The sequence below is a fragment of the Telopea speciosissima genome, chromosome 2 (assembly GCF_018873765.1).
Source record: "Telopea speciosissima isolate NSW1024214 ecotype Mountain lineage chromosome 2, Tspe_v1, whole genome shotgun sequence".
Taxonomy (NCBI): domain Eukaryota; kingdom Viridiplantae; phylum Streptophyta; class Magnoliopsida; order Proteales; family Proteaceae; genus Telopea; species Telopea speciosissima.
The window spans coordinates 47949056-47971327 of NC_057917.1; the positions used below are offsets into that span (position 1 = coordinate 47949056).

Here is a 22272-nt window from a genome sequence, read left to right on the forward strand (position 1 = left end):
ATGGCGTGTTTGTAACACACTCTAGTTATGCTCCCATAGACAATAGTGCGTGTTTACTTTTTAGTAGTGACTAGAACTGGTGTATGCTATCCTAACTAAAGAAAGGTATAGGCAATGAATATGGACCCATGCATCTCAGGCAGTATAGGTTAGGAATGTACACCAGACTAAAACTCATTGGCTATTACACTAATTTGTTTTGTTATAACCGACATAGTCTTGACATTGGATAATTATTGAAGTTATGGGTATGGCAAATGCTAGTTATTGATTTGATATTATGTTTGACAGGATGCCACCCACCAAAGAAAAGTCGGTTGTAGGCGATAATTTCAAGATGCAAAACTGTAATACTTGTGCCTTAGATTCTTCCCAGCACACTGAAAATTGCACTCGAGTAGGAAGTAAGAAGACGCGCTTGAATGCACGAGCATATAGGGCTATCATGAGGGCACGTGCAGCAGTTTTCAAAGGATCCAAGATGCCGAGACCACTGATAATGAGGGATTGGCCACCTGGGTGCGGACCAATTGAGAAAATTCTCTCTGACGTTGTGGATAAGTCGGACTCACCTTACTATACTCCGAGGTCCCCACCAAGAGATGAGGCCGACTCTGGGGAAGTGGACAGACCAAAATCACCATTCTACACTCCCAGGTCTCGTGACCATTCACCACAGCCCTCAGAAGATGAGTTTTTGTTTCATGATCAAGAGCTGAATGGGAAGTGAAGGTCTTAGTGAGAGATGAGGATATGAAAATATAGAAGCCATATAAGAACCATTGAGAACTTTTAGACCATTCTGCTCATGTTTCTTTTATTGTTTTGTTTTAACTAAAACATGTAGTTTTGTTCAAATTTAGGAGAATTTTGTTCTACTTGGATAAGGATTTATACATTTTTAATAAAGTTGGCTATCCTCATCAGTTGGTTCTTTTACTTGTTTTGATCATATAATTGATGATTACATGAATTGTTATTCTCTCCCATAGTTTAATCAATCGCAGAACATACTAGGACTTGCGCAACTAGATAACCTAGCCAGACAGAGGTTAGGACGGGCCTATAGAGGAAGGCATTGTTGATACTTAGTCCTTGAAGTATTAGGGAAGTGTGTTGACTGCATCAAGGGGAAGATGATAACTTTCGGAAGAAAATTACTCCCACAGTGCTTGGAAGTGTCACGAAAGAAGTGGTGATGCCAGTCAACACTTGAGAAGGAAGTAAACCAGAAAAATCCTGAGTTTAGGTTGAGATTTTGGGGTATGATATTTTTAAACAATAGCAGGATATTTGGTAAGTCCGTAGGGTCATAGTTTTGGCACTCAGGCTCAGAGAGTAGAATTACTAAGATCACTTGTGCGAAGTCTCTTAAGGATGAGGGTAAAGTGTCTGCGTTTGTGAGATGGTTGGAAGGGTTTTTAGGATGAAATGGTGTTTGAAAATTAATTGAGTTTCCTCAAGGGTGCAAGGTTGTTGCATCAATGCTGTTTAAAATTAATTGAGTTCCCTCAGGAGTGCAAGGTTGTTGCATCAAAGCTGTGGGAGGATGCACTTATCCACAAAGGGGACAACTTGAACAAGGAATGGTGTTCAAAGGAGATTCTTGAGAGTGATTCCATGAAGGACGAGCCTCATGCTTCAGCTGTGGTCAGGTTGATGTATGCACAGGTGTGCACTCATCCTGATATTGCATTCGTAGTTAGCATTCTAGGGAGTTTTTCAGTCTGATGTAGGACTGGGTCTTTGAACTGTAGCTGAGAAGGTGGTGCGGTACTTACTGAGTGCCAGAGATTTCGGGCTAGTCCACGGGAGAGATGACTGACTTGGAGTAGCCAGGTAATCAGATTCAGATTCCAGTGGTTGAACTGATGACATGGAATCGATCTCTGGTGGTGTCAACTTGGTGGTTGGAGGAGTTCTATAGGGAAATGGAAAGGTGTCAATCAGACGGTTATTAGACTGTTGTCACTCTATCCACCATGTAAGAAGCGTGATGGCGATTTTGAGGCGATCGAGCGGGCTGTTTGGTTAGGCTTTTCACTGCAGAACTAAACGTTGCTGACTCTATCCCTAAACCCTTGTGGTTGTGGTAAGACAAGAGTTCTGCAGTTATCTACCCAAAGGAACATTAAAAGGCAAACAGCTAAAGGCGTGTAGGGACAAAGTAATTTTCCTATCAAAGAAGAGATGGCTAAATCTTTTCTATGGTTTCATTCAGCGGGGTTTTCCTCTGAGGTCATGTTTTCAGGAGACCAACTAGTACAGTATGAGCAAAAGTCCCTAGATTCATGGAGTTATAGAACAGCATACTACTTGTCATGTTTGTTTGGGTGATGGCAGTATGATTCCCGAGGTTTAGTGGGAGTCTATGTTGTTTTGACAATTATGACTATTATGATCATGATATGTCGGTTTAGTGGGAGTTTGTTGCTCTCCTTTTGACTGTTATTTGAGCTCTTTATTTGACCAGTGGTTTCTGTGTTTTTTGCCATCTTGATGCATTTACTGGTTGTGGTTTCTTTATACATTATTGTATGACATGTCTTATATGTACACAACGGCGATGTTTAGCCAAGGTTTTTACGTTGGTGATATTTAGCCAAAGATAACAAAATGGCATTTAGCCATAGGCAGTATTTAGCCAAGGATAATGAAGTGGCGATTAGCCATAGGCAGTTTAAAGCCAAAGTTCTTTGAAGTTGGGGGATTAGCCATTGGCGGTAAGCCAAAGTATGGTGTTAACTCCAGTTCGTGGCGGTTTAGCCCAAGTATGAGTTAATGTCAAAGTGTACTACCTGTGAGGATTTTCAAGGTAGAGGACCTACGAGGAAATGAGCATTTACTTGCTGATCACTTGTTATGCTCTTGTTTCCTTGTTAATATATATACCCAAAGCGGTTCGAGTTAATAGATCGTTTGTGGCTGTAATGACAGAAAGTTAGTATGCCGTATATTGAGGCATATCTTCTGCTGTCGTTCGACACAAGTGGGTATTAATAAGAATCAAAATAGTTTTGAGTGAAAATGGGGTTCTGGCCAATTCCAATAAAGTTGTGTATTAATTTTGCCCAAGTGGGAGATTGTTGGGTTTTGGGCTTCATTAATGTATTTTATCTTTATTGGGCCCATAAGGTAAATATTGATAATTCACTCTAGGTTTAAGTCAGGGGTATATCTGACCTTACACATTGTGGGAGTGTAGTTAGAGTCAAGGAGAATATTATATATTCAACCCTAAGGTCCCCACAGCCGTCATTTGTTATTTTGTATTCCTACTCACGAGAGAAAAAGTGAAAAGGTTGTGGAAGGCTAAAGGAAAGGAAAAGCTTGGGGATCGACTACAGCCGCTATTAAACAAGGTATATTATTTATGATTCTCAGTTTATGGTGTTCCAAGTCTATATGGGCATGTGTATGATCGATTGGGATTCTCAAATCCCTACACATTGCCCCAATGAATGCCCAATGAGGCATCCAAATGCTGGGCTGTTTTGCATATATCTCGATGGCTGACTGGATGTATAGCGGGATATGTGTGGCATAGCCCGGCTGTTGGATGCCTCATTGGGCACTCATTGGGCGATGCCCTCCAAGGAGAGGAGCCCAATCCTGATATTAGTGTACGTATCTATTATATTCTACGAATCGTTATCCCCTCCAATTCCTCCAATTCCTCACATGGGGGTGGAAATGATCACCCTACCCTCTGCCCGAAAACACTGCCCAAGGTGGGGTCCACTCCCCCTATTAGAGGAATTGGAGGTGGTAATTATTCTACATTCTACTGTACGTACAAAGACCTATTGGCCCAAGTAGTTACAATTAGGGCCGCAATAGGGTCGGGTTGGGTCGGGCCTTTTAAAACCCCAGCCCAACCCTGAGTCCCTTTAGCTGGGCCTAGGCCCGACCGGGCCCTGACTCAGTGCCAGAAAAATCCAATCCTGACCCGCCCTCAGGGTCGGGCCAGGCTGACCTTGATTGGCCCTAGCCATGGGGAGGGGAGGAGATGCATGGGTTGGCCAAGCTGGGAAAGGTAGATGTATGGGCTGGCCAAGCTGGGAAAGGGAGATGAATGGGCTAGTTAGGCTGGGAAAGGAAGATGCATGGGCTTGCTAGGCTGGGAAGAAGAAGAAAGAACAAGAATAAAAACAAAAAATAGAGGACAGGGTCCAGTTGGGCCGGGCTGGGTTCAGCCCGAGGCCTCAACCCTGACCCGGCCCGACCCTGACTCAAGGCCAAAAATCCTGACCCTGACCTGCCCTGAGGTTCAAGGTATCTCAACCTAGGCCCTATTCAGGCTCAGGGCGGGCCAGGGTGGGTTCGGGCCGTCAGGGCCAAACTTGCACCCCTAGTTACCATATATATTTTTTCAAGCCTTGACCAATTTTGATCAAGATTGGGCTCCTCTCCAAGGAGCCCAACACGCCCAGGTTGTATCCAGCCGTTGGGTTGTGCCGCACACATCCCTAGGTGTGCGCTTTGATGTGTGCGGCATAACCCAACCCTTGGATGCCCCCTGGGCACTGAGCTCCTGAAGAGGAGCCGGATCCTTTCAATCATGAGTATCGGCCAACTCAAAACCAATATGGTAATTGCAAGGATTGCCCATATCGGACAAATTTGCCCTTGATCTTCCTTTAAAAATAGGTTTTTTTGACCGATTTACCTCTTGTCCGTATCGTATCACATCACCAATATGGTATCGGCAAGGTGCAAAACCAGTATGAGTCACCCGTGTCGGGCGATCCGATACTGATACTTAGAACCATGATTCCAATCCTAAACCCTAATATTGAGACACCATTAGATGTGGACACATCCATCCATCCATCCATCTATCAGACCAAAAGAAGAAGAAGAACGTGAAGCACAGTTGATAATGAACATCGCACGAACACAACTCATCCAATTGCCTAAAAGCAATGATTAGTTAATAAACTAACTTCAAACCGTTATCCTGTTTTCAAAGAAACGGAAGAAAGAGAGAGAGTTTTCTGTTGGCTCTCTCTCTCTTTCCAGTTTCCACATTTTCGCCTTTACTCTTCTGGCTTTTGGGTTTTGTTTAACGAACAAATTTTATTTAAAAAACAAATAAATTTGCAGATGAGAAATACGCGAATGCGTAGATCTTTCTGACCCATCACCAATTTCACTTCTAAATCTGTTCTTACTTTTCTATTTTCTCCCCTCTTTTTTCTTTTTCCATTTGATACGTCTCTCCAAGGTATAATTTCCATGAACTTTACAAAAAATTCCGGGGAATAATAATCCCCTTTTATTATTCTTGATTTTTTTTTTTTAAAAAAATTACTTCAATTTTGCAGCCATGGCCGACAGATATTATAATATTTAAATCTCTTCTTTTGGCTTTTAATTCTTGCATTTATTGTTTGGGCATTCTCCTTTTCTCTTCCTTATTTCTTCAATGTTCTTTGGACCTTGCAGATAAGAAGCTGGTGGATGCTTATTTTCACATTCTAGGGGGTGTTTCATGTATGGGTCCAAAATTCTTGGGGTTCTAATGACTCCTGTGCAAAACAAATCAGGCACCCACAGCCACAATTCTTCAGGTACTTTCTGTTTTCCCTCCTCAATTTCTTGCTTTGTTTTGCATCTTATTGGATAAGGAAGGATTTCAAATATATGTGATTGTTTCCTTCATGTCTTGATCAAAAGAGAAAAAAATTCTTTATTTCCTTCATGAGTGATTTATAAACAATGCCAGCAGTTGTATTCACATATAACAGAGCTGAATGGGGTTTGGGGTGCTGATGAACTGAATTTTTCAGGTAAATTATGGGAAATGAACAAAAGAAGTGGTGGAGTTAGGGTGCAAGACTGAGGTATTAGGAAATTAGTAAACAAGTAAATAAACAAATACTTACCAAATAATTGTTGGAGGCTGGGGTATGTTGATCATAAATTTGCTGTTGATTTCTTGTGGATCATGTAGTGAAGCACATCTCCAGTTTTATTGCGTGTTTGGGGAGAGTTTTTATTCATTTGGGATCCTAGGTGATGGGTGAGTTTTGGGTTTGATCTCCAAGTCCCAGTCTCATGAGTAATTGTATTTAAAAGGAAAAAAAGGGGAAATTAGTCAACTTAGGACCAAACATTGAGAAACAATGAGTGTAATATTGCTGAGACCATGGAATCAAAACTCGGTCGAAACCTGTCGAAATCGCCGAGACAACTCGGTTTCGACAGGTTCCGAGACGAGTTGGACCTGAACTTTGAAAAATCCATTAATTCGACTGGTTTCGACGGTTTTGTACTGGTTTCGACTCTGGTTTCAGTCGAAACCAGTGCAAAACCTGTCGAAACCAAGGCTATGATGACTGGTTCATGGAGCTTTTGGTGTGGGATCGGATTTCTAGGCGAATAAACTGTCGTGTCTGACCATCTTTCTTAGAACAGAGTAAAGAGACAGAGGAGACTGAAATCACAGTTTCTCTCTGTGGACTCTCGGAGAGACAGAGAAAGAGAGAGCGGGAGTGATGCAGATCCAAGTTCACGCAGGAAGAAGAAGAGCAGCCTTTGATTTTCGTTGGAGCCTTATTTTATATATTTAGTTTTTATTAGGGTTAAAACAGTCTTTTATTCCCCTCCACGATTTTAGAGGGATGATGTTTTTGTTTATTTGTTTGTTACACTTGTACTCCTAGTTAGAGTATGAGTCTACTGTTTTTATATTGTTTTTATTAGGATTCAGGTTAAGGGAAGTCACTACTCCTAATCTGATTAGGATTGGTTTTAGGATTTAGAACTAGGACTCCTAGTTCAAATCTACATATCTTTGTAAGGCCTTTTGGCCCCCCCTTTTATTATAAATAGAAGAAATCGTGGGCAGGCTCCCCCACTTCTGATTAAAAAAAAAAAAACTTCTGATTTCAGATCTGAGTTGCTGCCTTCGAGCTGCTGCTCCTGCTCCCCTGCGAGCTGCATCCTTGTGGACTCAAGGTGGTTAAAGGGTGGGTTCTCCACGACTCCTTGCCTTGTGAAGGTCAGGAGGTCTTCTTCTATCTTCAAGCTGTTGCTGCTCCTGCACCTTAACCCTGCAACTTATCCATTCCACCCTCAACCCCATTAAACCTGCAACTCCTACTTCAACTAGGATTCCATTACAATTCCAGATCTAGCCATCACCTTCAAACCCTATTCTCAGCCCACCTTCCCTACATCATTCCCCCACTCGACCTCAGCCCTAGCCTATAATTCCCCCTCTAACCCCTTCATCTCTTCACTCCATTAAACCCTAAAGCCTGTGACCCGATTCTGCCCAAAATTGCAGAAATTCAAAACATCTCCTAACCCTAATATCTTTATACCATTAAGACCTCTGAAACCTGCCTTTTAAAACCCTATAAACCCCCTTGTCATTACTCAGCCCTAACCCTAAATTTTGCCCTAAAAACCCTAGTCTGCCCATTCGGCCAACCCTTAGACAGAACTGGTCCTAAGTGGAAGTTATTTCACCTAGGCTACATCAAATTGGTATCAAAGCCATGGACAAACATGGCAACCCTATTGTTGATCCAACACTACCACCCCAACCTGATTCCCTTGCTGCAATCATGGCTATGCTCGGAAGATCTCAACGGACCAGCAAGTTCTTGGTGATCGAATGACAGCCATGGAACAAAAGCAAGCTGCGCCTACTATAAACAACCCTCTATACGTAGAGGAAGATCGGCTACAAGTCCATTCTGAAGTTCATGGCACTGCAGGAAGGAATGAGCACTACGGAGATCATTCCGGGCGTCACGGGGACCACGAGATCAGTCTAGACATGACCGAGGCTACGGGATCGAAGAAGATGTGATAGGGATGACTACAGAGAAGATAGGGACAGAACTACTGAAGCACCTCGAAGACCTAATTTTGAGGAATATTTGAGATCCTACTTCACCGGAGATGAAGCCCGAGCAGAAGATTTGATACACAAGGTCAAGCTTGAGCTGAAAGAGTATGATGGGACCGGTGATCCACGAAATTCTACCCGGCTTGTTGCCCTAGATGACTACTTTGATTGGTATGATTTGCCGAGGATCGAAAGATGAGACGCACGCACTAAATTAATTGGTGCTGCTCGAGCCGGTGGCGCAAGGCAGAGAGGGATATGGAACGTGAAGGTAAAGCACCTACCAAGCGGGAGGATATGAAGGATGATTTGAAAGAGAAGTATTTACCAAGACACTATACAGCTCGGATGCAAGACCAATTCAACTCCCTCCGTCGAGGGAATATATGAGTGTGGCAGTACATGCGAAGTTTGATTCTCTCTCATCTCTTCGCACGACGCAATAGAAAGTGCTACTCAAATGTTGTCCCGATTCCGATTGGGATTGAGATCGACATCCTTAGAGCTATTGGCGTTGTGGATGTTACGGACGTCAAGGATTGCTTTGAGAAGGCATTGAAGGCGGAAGACCTATTGAACACTACTAGAAGGTTTGGTTCCACTGCTTGTTGACACCAGAAAATCTTTTCCAGCATCCAAACCAACTAATGGTTACAATAGAGGTAATAACACCACTGCTGGTTCTACACGGACAGCCCCTTACCTTGGCAGCTCTTCACGTATGGACAAGGGTAAAGCCCCAATGACTACCAGTGAGTCAACACTTGTTATCGCTGCAATGAGAAGGGACACTATGCTAAGGACTGCCCACAACGACAACGGCGATTCATGTAGCTGAAAAGGAGGAAGAAAGCTCGATGAATTTGATGAGCAGGGTATTTATGCATTACCCCGAAGATGGTGATGATGGGACTGCTTATTTTGACGACTTGGGTGATGAATTTGAAGATACCGAGGTGTTCATGTAGTAGCACGTATATTGAGTGCTGAATCCAAAGGTGAAGATTGGCGGCGTAGTTGCATCTTCTATACCGGCTTACGGAGGTGAGCGCTCGCCCGGATAATTGTTGATAGTGGTAGCTGCGTTAATGTTGTGTCCGAAGATCTTGTGAAGAAGGCGAGTCTGAAATTTGAGAAGCACCCGATGCCCTACAAAGTCTCCTTATTGAATGGGAATAAGCTTGATGTGAACAAGCGATGCTATGTTCCCTTACAAGCCCAAAAATATTCGGAGGAAATTTGGTGTGATATCATTCCGATGAGAATGATTGATGTCCTACTAGGGAGACCGTGGCTTTATGACAATGATGTTGCTCTCCTAGGAAGAAAAAACCTCTGTGTGTTTCAACATAAAGGAGAAGAGATCAAGTGGTACCCACTTAATTTGCCGGAAATACGGAGCGTCGTGTCATGCGCACTAATCAAAAGGGGATAGAATCTGAAAATAAATTGCTAGCTGTTCCACAAAGGGAATTTGAACAGATCAGCCATGATCTTTGGACTGGTTCTTGCCTTGGTGACTCAAGAGGTTGCTGCCCCAACCGACAGAAGTTTGCACAACCCATCGAGGATCTATTGCAGGACTTTTCAGATGTAGTACCCGAAGAACTGCCCAATGAGTTGCCACCACTCAGAGATATTCAACATGCCATCGATTTGGTACCGGTGCTATGTTACCAAATCTGCCCGCCTACTGAGGATGAGCCCCTCGGAGCATGAAGAGCTTAATAAACAAGTTGGAGAGCTTCTCAGAAGGGATTTATTGAAGAAAGCATAAGCCCTTGTGCTGTTCCAGCCTTGTTGACACCGAAGAAGGATGGTTCATGGCGCATGTGTGTGGACAGCCGAGCTATCAACAAGATCACCATCAAGTATAGGTTCCCAATTCCTAGGCTTGATGACATGCTAGACATGCTGTCCGGTTCTAAGATCTTCTCCAAGATTGACCTCCGAGTGGATACCATCGAGATCCGCATACGGCCTGGAGGCGAATGGAAGACAGCCTTAAGACCAAAGATGGATTATTGAGTGGAAGGTCATGCCCTTTGGCTCGACGAATGCACCTAGCACCTTCATGAGAGTCATGACCAGGTACTTCGTCCTTTCATCGGTAAATTTCTTGTTGTCTATTTTGATGATATTTTGGTGTATAGTAAAGACCCCGATGAGCACATAGACCACGAAACAAGTTCTCCGAGTACTCGGCAAGAGAAGTTGTTTATCAATTTAAAGAAATGTTCCTTCATGTGCCCAAGGTTGTTTTCCTTGGTTTTATAATTTCTTCAAAGGGGTTGAAGCTGATCCAGGAAAAGGTTCAAGCGTGGTTGAATGGCCTACTCGAAGACATTTCTTGAAGTCACGAGCTTCCACGGTTTGGCTTCTTTTTACAGCGATTCATTCGCAATTTCGGTGCCATCATGGCACCCATAACCGAATGCACCAAATGTAACAAGGTCCGTTCGCATGGACAGCAGCCGCTCAAAGGCCTTCCAGATGATCGAAGAAGATGGTGAAGCTCGATTACGCCTGCCCAACTTTGACCATATTTTGAAGTTGCTACTGGATGCTTCCCACGTTGGTTTAGGCGGAGTTCTTATGCGAGTGGGCATCCTATTGCATTCTGATGAGAAACTTAATGATGCCAAGACTCGGTACTCTACTTATGATATAGAGCTTTATCTTTGTTGTTCGGTCTTGCGGCATTGGAGACACTACCTTATTGGCAAAGAGTTTGTCTGTACATCGATCATGAGGCACTCAAGCACCTCCGCTCACAAAAGTCCATTAGCACCAGGCATGCTAAATGGGTTGCATATTTCTGGGATTTCAACTTTGCCCTCAAATACAAGTCGGGAAAGGAAAATACGATGGGCTGATGCCTTGAGTAGAAAAGTCGACCTTGAACACTTTCTCGCCCATGCACTTAGCATCGAGCGGATCGAGAGGCGAGTATGCTAGTGACAAGGACTTTCAAGTCCTATATGCTTGATTTGAAGCGGGTGGACAGCACCCTAAGTACTCCTGCACGATGGTTACTTGTTCTTCGAACCCGGCTGTGCATTCCCGATTCGTCCTTACGACACCACATTATCGGGAGTTACATGGAGGAGGTTTAGGAGGACACTTGGGAAAGATAAAACCATCTTACGAGGTAACGATCGGTACTATTGGCCTCACTTGGCCAAGGATGTAGAGCATGTAATCAAGTAGTGCCGAGTTTGCCCGCTAGCTAAAGGTACCAAGCAAAACACGGCCTCTACTCACCACTGTCGATTCCTCACAGCCATGGGTTGATCTCGGTATGGATTTCGTACTTGGTCTACCCCCTACCAGAGAGAGATTTGACTCCATCATGGTGGTTGTTGATGATTCACCAAGATGGCTCACTTCATTCCTTGTCGAAGAACATTTGATGCATCCCACATTGCCAAGCTATTCTTGAGGAGATTGTTCGCATCCATGGGTTACCCATACCATTGTATCCGATCGTGATGTGAAGTTTATGAGTTATTTACGGAAGACTCTATGGCTGAAGACAAACACCAAGCTCTTGTCTCTCATCGCATTCCACCCCAGTGGCGGACGGAGCAGAGGTAGTCACGAAGCCTTGGTAATTTGCTGCGGTGTTTGGTCCGAGATTATGAGAAGACATGGCCCTCTATCCTTGACATTGCTGAGTTTGCATACAATGGCTACGTGAACAGGACCACCGGTCGTACTCCCTTCGAGATTCTTCTTGGGATACAACCCCGCCGCCCGATTGATCTCATTCCCTTACCCCTCAAGCTCGGGTAAGTGTTGAAGCCGATGAGTTTATTCGTCATATCACCGAAGTGCGCATGAGATGTTCGGCGCAAAATTGCACTCGATTATGATCACTACAAGTCCATGCCGGCAAGCATCGCCGGTTCGTTGAGTTCAAGCCAGGCGACATGGTCATGGTACGGGTGAATCCGAGAGAGACAGCTGGGTGTCAACACTAAGCTCCATCCAAAGAAGATGGGTCCATACAAGGTGTTGAAACGTATTGGCCCTAATGCTTATGTTCTAGACTTGCACGATGATATGGGCATAAGCAATGTTTTCAATGTGGCTGATCTATATCTGTACATGGGGCATCATTCCGATGATGGCGACTCGAGCACATGTTGCGGCTGCCCCCAAGCACGCCTCCGGAAGATGTGATTGAGGAAGTTCGGATGATATGCACAAGACGACTCGTCAAGGCGCCGGTTATCACTCTTTCCTTGTCAAGTGGAAAGGTCGCCCACGCCACGACAAGACGTGGATACATGCGATGATTTCAAGAGGCTCGATCCGGAGTTGTATGATCGCTATATGACATTCACCCATTCATCGGAGATGAATGTTTCTAAGCCGGGAGAGGCGATGCGAGATCCAAGTTCACGCAGAAGAAGAAGAGCAGCCTTTGATTTTCGTTGGAGCCTTATTTTATATATTTAGTTTTTATTAGGGTTAAAACAGTCTTTTATTCCCCTCCACGATTTTAGAGGGATGATGTTTTTGTTTATTTGTTTGTTACACTTGTACTCCTAGTTAGAGTATGAGTCTCTGTTTTTATATTGTTTTTATTAGGATTCAGGTTAAGGAAGTCACTACTCCTAATCTGATTAGGATTGGTTTTAGGATTTAGAACTAGGACTCCTAGTTCAAATCTACATATCTTTGTAAGGCCTTTTGGCCCCCCTTTTATTATAAATAGAAGAAATCGTGGGCAGGCTCCCCACTTCTGATTAAAAAAAAAAACTTCTGATTTCAGATCTGAGTTGCTGCCTTCGAGCTGCTGCTCCTGCTCCCCTGCGAGCTGCATCCTTGTGGACTCAAGGTGGTTAAAGGGTGGGTTCTCCTACGACTCCTTGCCTTGTGAAGGTCGGGAGGTCTTCTTCTATCTTCAAGCTGTTGCTGCTCCTGCACCTTAACCCTGCAACTTATCCATTCCACCCTCAACCCCATTAAACCTGCAACTCCTACTTCAACTAGGATTCCATTACAATTCCAGATCTAGCCATCACCTTCAAACCCTATTCTCAGCCCACCTTCCCTACATCATTCCCCCCACTCGACCTCAGCCCTAGCCTATAATTCCCCCTCTAACCCCTTCATCTCTTCACTCCATTAAACCCTAAAGCCTGTGACCCGATTCTGCCCAAAATTGCAGAAATTCAAAACATCTCCTAACCCTAATATCTTTATACCATTAAGACCTCTGAAACCTGCCTTTTAAAACCCTATAAACCCCCTTGTCATTACTCAGCCCTAACCCTAAATTTTGCCCTAAAAACCCTAGTCTGCCCATTCGGCCAACCCTTAGACAGAACTGGTCCTAAGTGGAAGTTATTTCACCTAGGCTACATCAGGGAGTTATGGTGTGGGTGAGTCATAAACATGGAATCCATTTTTCAAAGTACATCATTTTTTACCTGGAAAATAGAACTATTGCAGATCTACTTTTCTACTTTGAAAGATGCATATTTTCCAGCTTGCCTTTATGTATTGAAGCTCCAAGGCTATGTCATTTACTTTTTCAATGGTTTTTGAAGACAGAGCATGATAATAGTACACAGAGTCACAAGACTGCTGTTGAATTATTTTATCCACCCGTGTCCTCCTTTGGATAGTCCGCCGTGTTAGAGCTCTTGTATGATATACATATTGTTTCCTCCCTTTCCTACAAGGTCGGCCTTTTAGAGGAAGAGGTTTTTACATGGTATCAGAGCAGACAGGGGTCACGGTATCGAATCCCCCTGGGAGCGGGAAAGTGTTGAATTATTTTATCCACCTGTGTCCCCCTTTGGATAGTCTGCCGTGTTAGAGCTCCTGTATGATATACATATTATTTCCTCCCTTTCCTACAATGTCAGCCTTTTAGAGGAAGCGGTTTCTATATGTTGGAATATGTACTCCGGAATACCGTGGGGCTATTCTGGTCTTTTTGGGATAATTTTATTCTTCTTATATTATTTTGGTATTCCTAGTTATAATGGGAATTCCTAATAGGAATAGGTAAGGGGGTTAGTCTTATTTTGATTAGGAGTCATTCCTACTTTGATTAGGAGTAAGTTTCATTCCTAATTAGACTAGGAATAAGGTGTAATTCTGTTTACTATAAATAAAGGGGCTGGGTGATCGATTATGACACTCAAGCATTCAAGCATTACAACTTCCATCTTCTCTTCTCTCTTTTCTCCTCTCTAAAGTTACTGGTTATAGGTCTTACTTTTGCAAATCATGTCTTTAGTGGTACGCTGCTCGTGGATTAGACCCACCAAGAAACTCCGCATGGAATTGAAGAGGGGCATTTTAATGTTTTATTTTGGATTCAATGTATTATTCAGGGTTTAAGTACTTTATAATTATGTGAACTAATTATAAATTTATAATACCACTGTAGTGTCTATATCGTATCAGCGCGTACGTTAGTAAACTTGGGTCAATAACCACAAGTACTATTTTCAGTGATTTTTTTGTCAATGTAATTCATGGATTGTGTTTAAAATGTGAAAAATAGGCAACCTGCAAAACATCAGGCCTAAAAAATCTTGTTTTAGGGTCGATACCTTGGTTTCCCCATCAATGGGAAAAAATCCCAGGTTTCAACCGAGATATGGTCGAAACCGAGATGAACTTAATTTCTGGCTGGTCGAAACCTTGTCGAAACCCTAGTTTTAGAACCTTGGCTAAGACTATAGCATGCATAATAGCTCAAGAATGTCTTTCAGATATAGAATCCAGTTTCCTTTTTCAGATACAAGTATATTTTTGGATTTTTCAACTACATATAGGTTCACCGCTTACCACCCCCACCCCAAAAAAAAAAAAAAAACTAGATTAGGTTCACCCTTCTCCTAATTGGTGTTCTCATGATCTCATCCCATGGACAATCATTAGGAATGACTAAAGGGATTTCAAAATCCCAGGAGGTTAAAAGGCCTAGAATGTGAATGGTCTTTTGATACTTATAAATTTTTGAGAAAATTACTTGGGCACCCCCTGTACTATGGCCGAATTACTTATTCTCCCCAACTTTTCAAATAATTACTTGAACACCTCCTGCAGTTTAATATGTCTTTCAAGTAGGTCAAATCCGTTAGTTTAGTGATGATGTCATCGGTTAATTTTTGTAATGCCTAAACTACCCTTAAAGGGTACTGAAGTGACAGATTTACCCCCTTCTTCTTCTTCCTGCAACCAAAAAAAAAAAAGGGGCAGCCATGGCTGCTGTTTCAAAAACCATTAGGGCATCTTGTAAGCATACCGTGGCCAGGTAAAAAAGCCCTAACTTTTACCACAAATCCTTGCTGAAACACCATCTCCTATATGTAACCCTAACCTGGAACCTCCACCGCAAGCCACGACAATAACAACGAAGGTGGTGCCAACGACACAACAAACTGGGCCAGGAAGAAGAGCACCAAAGGAGGGATAATCGGTTTCTGTTTGACGAATCGATCTCATCCATGATCTCTTCCACTTCAGACTCCTCTTCCTCTAACGAATCTTTCGCCCTCTCTTTATTTTCTCCTTTTCCCATTACTACCTTCGTTTTGAGTTTTCCAAGTTGCTTATGGCAGATGGGTTTTGCATCTTCTGGCGTTTCAGAAGTAATTTATTGTAGGACACTGGGGCAGGGATAATGGGTTTTTCTTCTATTGTTTTTTCTTTGGTGGGTAAGGGAGGTTTTGGTTTCTTGTGCTATAGGTGGGGTTGAGAATGGAAATTTTGTGGTAGATTTCAGGAGATAATTTGTGGGTTTGGGTCAATATATTTTAGGGGATTTGTGGTGGTTTTCAGTCCAGTTTAGTGGTTTTGAGGGTGGAAACTTTTAAGCGGTTCAGTTCAAATTCGAAAGTTCACAGCAGTTTGGCTCTTTGAGAGCGTTTCAGAAGCAGATCAAACACCTTTGGATGCGATTATTTATTTCTTTGGCAGGGATTGCTGCGTTTTTGTTAACTCTGCTGGAGACTAGCCTGTCATTGGTGGCATTACATTTGTAGTTTTTCCATCAGAAACGCTGTGGGCTTGTTTTAGTTTCAGGAGATGAATTCAAATATGCAAGATTTTTTCAGAGTTTTTCGGTTCCTGGTTTGAAATCACAGTGAACTTGAAAGTTGAAACCCCTTTCAGAGAGGAAATCACGAGCTGTTAATGAGCGTTATACAATGAGGTTTCCCCAATCTGAGCTTTCCTGGGTTGTTTGCAGGAAGAAGAAGAAGGAGAGTAATTTGGTAATTTTAATTTCACTGTTTTCTATTGAATAGGTGATAAGGGTAAAATGGACATTTCCATTTAAACACTAACAGCAGACTAACACCGTCAGGTTTCAGGGGTGTCAAGTAATTGTTTGAAACGTTGGTAATCGTAAGCAAAATGACCATAGTACAGGGGGTCTCCAAGTAATTTTCTTTAAATTCTTTTTGGATGTTATTGGTTTTCCACCCTTGGGTCTGGGCATTTAACCTTTTCATAGAATTTGACTAAATGACAGAAACTCTTAATGAAACATTAGAGATTGACATTGGTCCAAGCAAATGGGTCAAAGTATGATGTATTCCCAGAAATTGTCACTAGAGGGAAATGTCATAGCGATAGGTCCAAGCTTGATGATTTGGAGTGGGGAAAGTGAATTTTTGAGTATTTTGGTAACATAGAAAAGACCAGGAAACATAAGAGACCGATATTCAGAAGTTAAATAAGATGGGAGAAAATGATTTCAAGGTTGGTTTGAGACTCAAAGAAAGAACAGTTTAGAGGTTAGCCTTTGATGTAGCAAAAGATAGAAGGTTTGTGGATCTTTCTCAGTGTGTGTGCTTTCATGGGTAAAAATTCTTGAGGATCTATGGGTTTGTATGGTTTCATTACACAAAGGTATGTGCAGATTGATGATATAAAAGATTTTAGACTGGGTTGTGTACACAAAATGCTAATAAGTTTTATCAAAGATGGTTTGTGAAATAAAACTACTATATCAAGGCAAATCTTGGATTGGCAGTGATATTTTCAGCATTGAGAATGAATACTAGGAAAAATTGGTAAAATTGAGCTATAGACAGAATATGATCAAAACTGAAAGTTCTTGAATCACCTTCAGATGAATCTGGGTCTGGGAATTTTAAGAGGCATTAGATTAAACCTATGAATTTTTTGGCAACAAAGTTTGCTTCTATCCGAGTGAATGGTCCATGAACTTGTCCCCAACCCCCACGCCGAAAGGAAAGAAGAAATCTCAGGTTTATGCTGATTTTTGTGGTAAGCATGTATAGCTGTATACTCGGAAGTCCTAAACTTGTCCTCAACCCCCACACCCCATACGCTGAAAGGAAAGAAGAAATCTCAGGTTTATACTGTTTTTTTGTGGTAAGGGTGTATATCTGTATACTCCATTCCTATCATCATTTATGATATTCTTGATAGTACTTTGTAGAAGGCCTCATAAGTTTGACAATGATTTTAAAAGATACTGTGTCAGGCTAAAGAAACTTGTTTGATTGTCCTTCTCTGTGTGTTACTCCCATATTGGCCAGATTTATAGGTATTTTTCTGTTTGATTTTTGAGAATAAGATCTTAGTACTATATAGTAGTAGATTTAAAAATTACAACCAAGTGTCCCAACCTGCTTTGATATACCACTCCTTTTATTTGTTTGAGCTGGTCAGGGTTAAATTCTTTGTAATATTGTGAATATGGATTCATATAATATGTTCAGGATGCATTATTATTCCAGTGTATTCATGTTAATTAAAATCATAAAACAACTTATCATTGTTTCTTCTTTTTACTCAAAATTTTAATCTGTCCAAGGTCCTTTGTACAATACAGAGGTTGTTCATTAGCGGCTCTAGTACTGCAATAGCCATTTCTTTTGGCTTCTGCATTTGTCCAGATTGCTGCAAACCAATGACAGATGAAGCATTTGATTGACGCATTACTTCTGAATTTAGATTCAAATGTATATTTCATCATTGTTTTGCTCCACTTCATCAGCTCAAGACTTTTGAGTAGAATGTTTACAATACCTTTTCTTTGTTTGTTCCATCATCTGTTGGGGCATCATTCATCCATTTATCTTGTGCCTTATTACTCAGTTACCCAACATTGCAATTTTGCAATTTCACACATCTACTTCAACTTTCCATATTTTGGACATTGTGTCATCCTGGTCTTGAGTTATCAAACTTAACCTTCTGTTCATAAGGATAGTATTCTTCTCTTATCAAATTCATCAGATGGATCTTTCTCTGCCAGGATGGTTGAAGCTTCCTGAAAGATTTATCATCTTAATTTCTACTAGAGGAACAATAGAGGAATCTCCTTTGCTTCACTTCTTCTCTTCCAATTAATTCTTGTAGAAGAACAATCAAGACATCTCCGTTCGCTTTATTTATCCTCTTCGTAATTTCCTAACAATCTTTTGGTAATAAGTCCTGTATTTGAAATTGTACCTTTTAGACCACCTGTTCCCATAATATATGCCCTCCCTTTCCATTAAGAGTGGGAATAATTAGATGACCACTAACAAAATTGGTAAATAGGATTCATTACTACATTGATTCATATTAGATTCATGAATTATCTATGCAGAACCGTGGAGCCTTTCAAGGTTAGTATCCCTTGGAATTAATTCATTCCGATGTGTGATATCATTAACCAGTTATGCTTATGAAAGCCTATTGCCCCTTTATCTCTTTGTAGCCCAACTCACCTGACCTTGATCCAATTTTGAGAAGCAAGAGACCCTTTTTATTTTTATTTTGGTGGATAGGAAGGAGATGTTTTTGACTTCCAAGTGCTTTTATATTGTGCTTCATTGAACTTTTTAATTGGGACTATTATAACAAACTCTTTTTAAACTATTTTTGTTGTGTTTGTAGGATCAGGGTCTTCTCTGAGGGACCTCTTGTACTCAGACCCTTCAACAAGTTGGACTTCTGAAGACACTGAAACATTGTCTGCAGGTGTTTTGCTTATAATTGTTTGAAGTTTCCGCCAAGTCATATTGCAGTATACTGGTCCCTAATACACTGTAATTTGATTTCTTGAGCAATTTCATTTTCCCTTGACTAAAACTACAAAAAGCAATTGGCAACTGGAATTTCTAAGGGATGACAGCGCAGAGAACTACATTTACCCTACTAATATTATTCATATAAGTTGCTGCTTCAATATGTAACCCTAAACATGTTAGAGTTGTTAGAACTCATGTGACAAGGGTAGTTTGGGAACTAGTCTTATATCTAGTTGCCCTATTGTGTATTTTCTATTTTTTACCTTTTTTATCTTTTACCTCCCTAGGGAGGTGTATGTAATATTCTCAAAGTCTATTAATGAAGTAATATAGGTGTGGAGAGCTTTCTCTCACACACAACTAATTCCACCGAAATACACTCTTCTTCTTCCTTCTCCAACATCTCCTTCCTTTCTCTCTTGCTTCCCTAATCCAAATCCCAACTTGGTATCAGAGATAAACCAGGTTTGAGAGTTGTGTTCAGTTCCTGGTTTCTATTTTTTTCTTCTCTTTGAAATCCTAGGGCATCAAGGGTTCAAGGGTTTCAAGGAGGAGGTTCCTATGTAAAGATTGGTTAAAAGAGTATGAAATAGGTCTCCTATAACCAATTTAGAAGATTGGAAGTTCTACTTGAGCTATGCTGAAGCTCTTTTGAAGATTTGGAGCTCACCCAGCTGCTGCCAGGATTTCCGCCAGCTTCAAATTGCAGATCCTCTACCTCTCTCTCTCGGCATGTGTTTGGATATTGGCCTGGACTACTAGAATCGCCCAAGAGTCCTGGTAATAATCCCTATGTCCCTCCTTTCTGATTGAAGGAGCTCTATGAGCATAACTCTTTTTCGTGGGATTCCATTTGCTGCCCAGGTAAAGCCGAGAATGCTCTGTTTCTGTCTTTCTTGTTTTTTGGACTGCCATATGCTGCTTCCTTGGTTGAGAAATGCTTGTGGACAGCTCTTGTGAAGTCTTTGAACTTGTTTAAAGTGAATGTTGCTCATTGGAGAGTATTACAGTGTTGTGTTTTCAAGGTTGTGCTTGTTTCTTCTCTGCTGAAATCTGTTTTTGGGTTGAGTGTGTACTCCCCACTTGTCTTTGGTGTTCTTAAGTGTTGTTTCCCTTACAATATGGTTGATTTATCCACATCTGGGCTTGGTTCGGCTGATTCACTGCCCACTCCAACAGCTCCTTAGTTGGTTTATGAGAACACACGTCTACAGATTTCCTTTGTGAAGCTTGATGGCACAAATTACTTGGATTGGTCACACTCTGTGAGGTTTTCTCTTAGGAGCAAAGGGAAACTTGGGTGCATTACAGGTGCTATCCAAGCCCTAGAACCTGGTTCACCTACCTATGAGAAATGGGAGACCAAAAATTCTACAGTCATGACATGGTTAATCTTCTCTATGAAGCCCGAGATTGGGAGAAAGTTATAAGGAAAGAAACTGCCAAGGCAATCTGGGACAGTATCTCCCAAACCTTTGATAGAGTGGGTGACTCTGCCAAGGTCTATCAGCTTCACCAAAAGATTAACTCAATGAGGCAAGGTGACAAGACCATTTCTGAATACTACACTACTTTTCTTAGTCTTTTGGAGGAGTATGACCACTACAGGGATCTTCATTTGACCAACCCGGAGGATGAAGCAAAGGTGTTTCGGACTCTTGAAAAGGAGCGTGTCTTCACTTTACTAGGCGGCCTGAACCCTGACTATGAGCCAATCAGGCTCTAGATTTTAGGCCGGTCCCCCCTTCCAGCACTTAGTGAGGTCTGTAGTTATTTACAAAGTGAGGAGACTCGGTGTGTTATTATGGAACCAACACCAGCATCATCTCTTAAGAGGTCAGCTCTCAATTCAAGTTCTTTCCGAGATACCCGTGGAGGTGGTAGAGGCCAAGGGCCTAACCGTGAGGAAGACAGAGCAGTGGAGACAGTTGGTGCCAGTGGAGTTGGTAGAGACAGGTTTAAGTGTGATCATTGTGGGAGATCTGAACATACTAAGGATAGATGCTGGAATCTTCATGGCCACCCTCCTGGTACTCGTGGTGGTTCTTGTGGTGGCCGTAGAGGGGGAGCTCGAGCTCACCTCGTGATGACTGAGGCAGATGCTACACATGATGACTCCATTTTGGTGGATGCAGTGGTTCACCGGGTTATGCCACAGCTGAGCACATCTTCTACACCTACTGTGGCCAGCTCATCTTCATCCTCAGCTCTACAGGTCTCCACCTCAGTTTCTACTTTAGCCCAGTCTTGGGTCATTGACTCTGGGGCCACTGACCATATGATTGGTACATCCCATTATTATGATTCCTATACCATTTGTTCTGGTAAGGATAAGGTTAGGGTAGCCGATGGTTCCCTTTCCTCTATCTCTGGTAAGGCAGTATCCCTGTTACATCATCTATTTCTCTTACTTCTGTTCTTCATGTCCCTTATCTTACTCTTAATATTTTATCTGTGAGTCAGTTGACTAAATCTCTAAATTGTTGTGTCACCTTTTATCCTTCTCATTATCTTTTTCAGGATTTGGTGATGAAGAGGATTATTGGTAGTGGACGTGAGGAGCAAGGCCTTTCCCTTTTTGACCCTTTTTTGCCCACAACTCAGTCTTATGTATGTAGACATAATGATAATAGTTCTGTGGAATCTGTTATGTTATGGCATTGTCGTCTTGGTCATCCATCTTTTGTTGTAATGAGGAAACAGTTGCCTCACTTATTTTCTTCTATTGCTTCTTCTCATGTTTTTCAATGTGAACCATGTATGTTTACCAAACATTGTCGTTCTTCTTATTCATATCATGGTAATAGAACTGCTGCTCCTTTCCATATTGTGCATACTGATGTTTGGGGGCTTTCCCCTACTATCTCTTTATTTGGCTATTGTTACTTTGTGTCGTTTGTTGATGATTTTTCTCGTGCTACTTTGACTGTTCTTATGAAACATAAAAGTGATGTTTGTGTTGCATTTTAGAATTTTTATCAGATGATTCTTACTCAGTTTGATAACGTATCAAAATTGTTCGGTCTGATAAAGGAGGAGAATACATGTTTGGTGACCTCTAATCCTTCTTTACTCATAATGGCATTATCCATCAGCTCGCGTGTGTTGACACACCCCAATAAAATGGGGTTGCTGAGAGGAAAAATCGCCATTTATTGGAGGTCACTCGCTTTCTCTTGTTTGGTATGCATGTTCCTAAGACCTTCTGGTCTGTAACTCTTCTCACTGCTTCCTTTCTCATTACTCGCATGCCTACCAAACTTCTTGATTTCAAATCTCCCTTAGAAATCTTATCTCCACAGGTTTCTGCTTTCTCTCTTCCTCCTAAAGTCTTTGGATGTGTTTGTTATGTGCATGTTAACAAGTCACATCGTACTAAACTTG

General features: G+C 41.8%; 1 protein-coding gene across 2 annotated transcripts in view; it reads left to right on the forward strand.

Annotated features, from left to right (window-relative positions):
* The first annotated feature begins 5099 nt into the window (after nucleotides 1-5099).
* The window catches only part of LOC122653285 (probable ADP-ribosylation factor GTPase-activating protein AGD11), a 34094-nt gene continuing 16921 nt past the window's right edge, over nucleotides 5100-22272 (forward strand). The window contains exons 1-3 of one of the 2 annotated variants that reach the window (XM_043847260.1): nucleotides 5100-5259; nucleotides 5446-5573; nucleotides 18755-18838. In XM_043847260.1, coding sequence (XP_043703195.1) covers nucleotides 5495-5573; nucleotides 18755-18838 — 163 coding nt within the window. In that variant the 5' untranslated portion in view covers nucleotides 5100-5259; nucleotides 5446-5494. The remainder of the gene's footprint in view (nucleotides 5260-5445; nucleotides 5574-18754; nucleotides 18839-22272) is intronic. The other variant, XM_043847261.1, reaches the window with a different exon arrangement.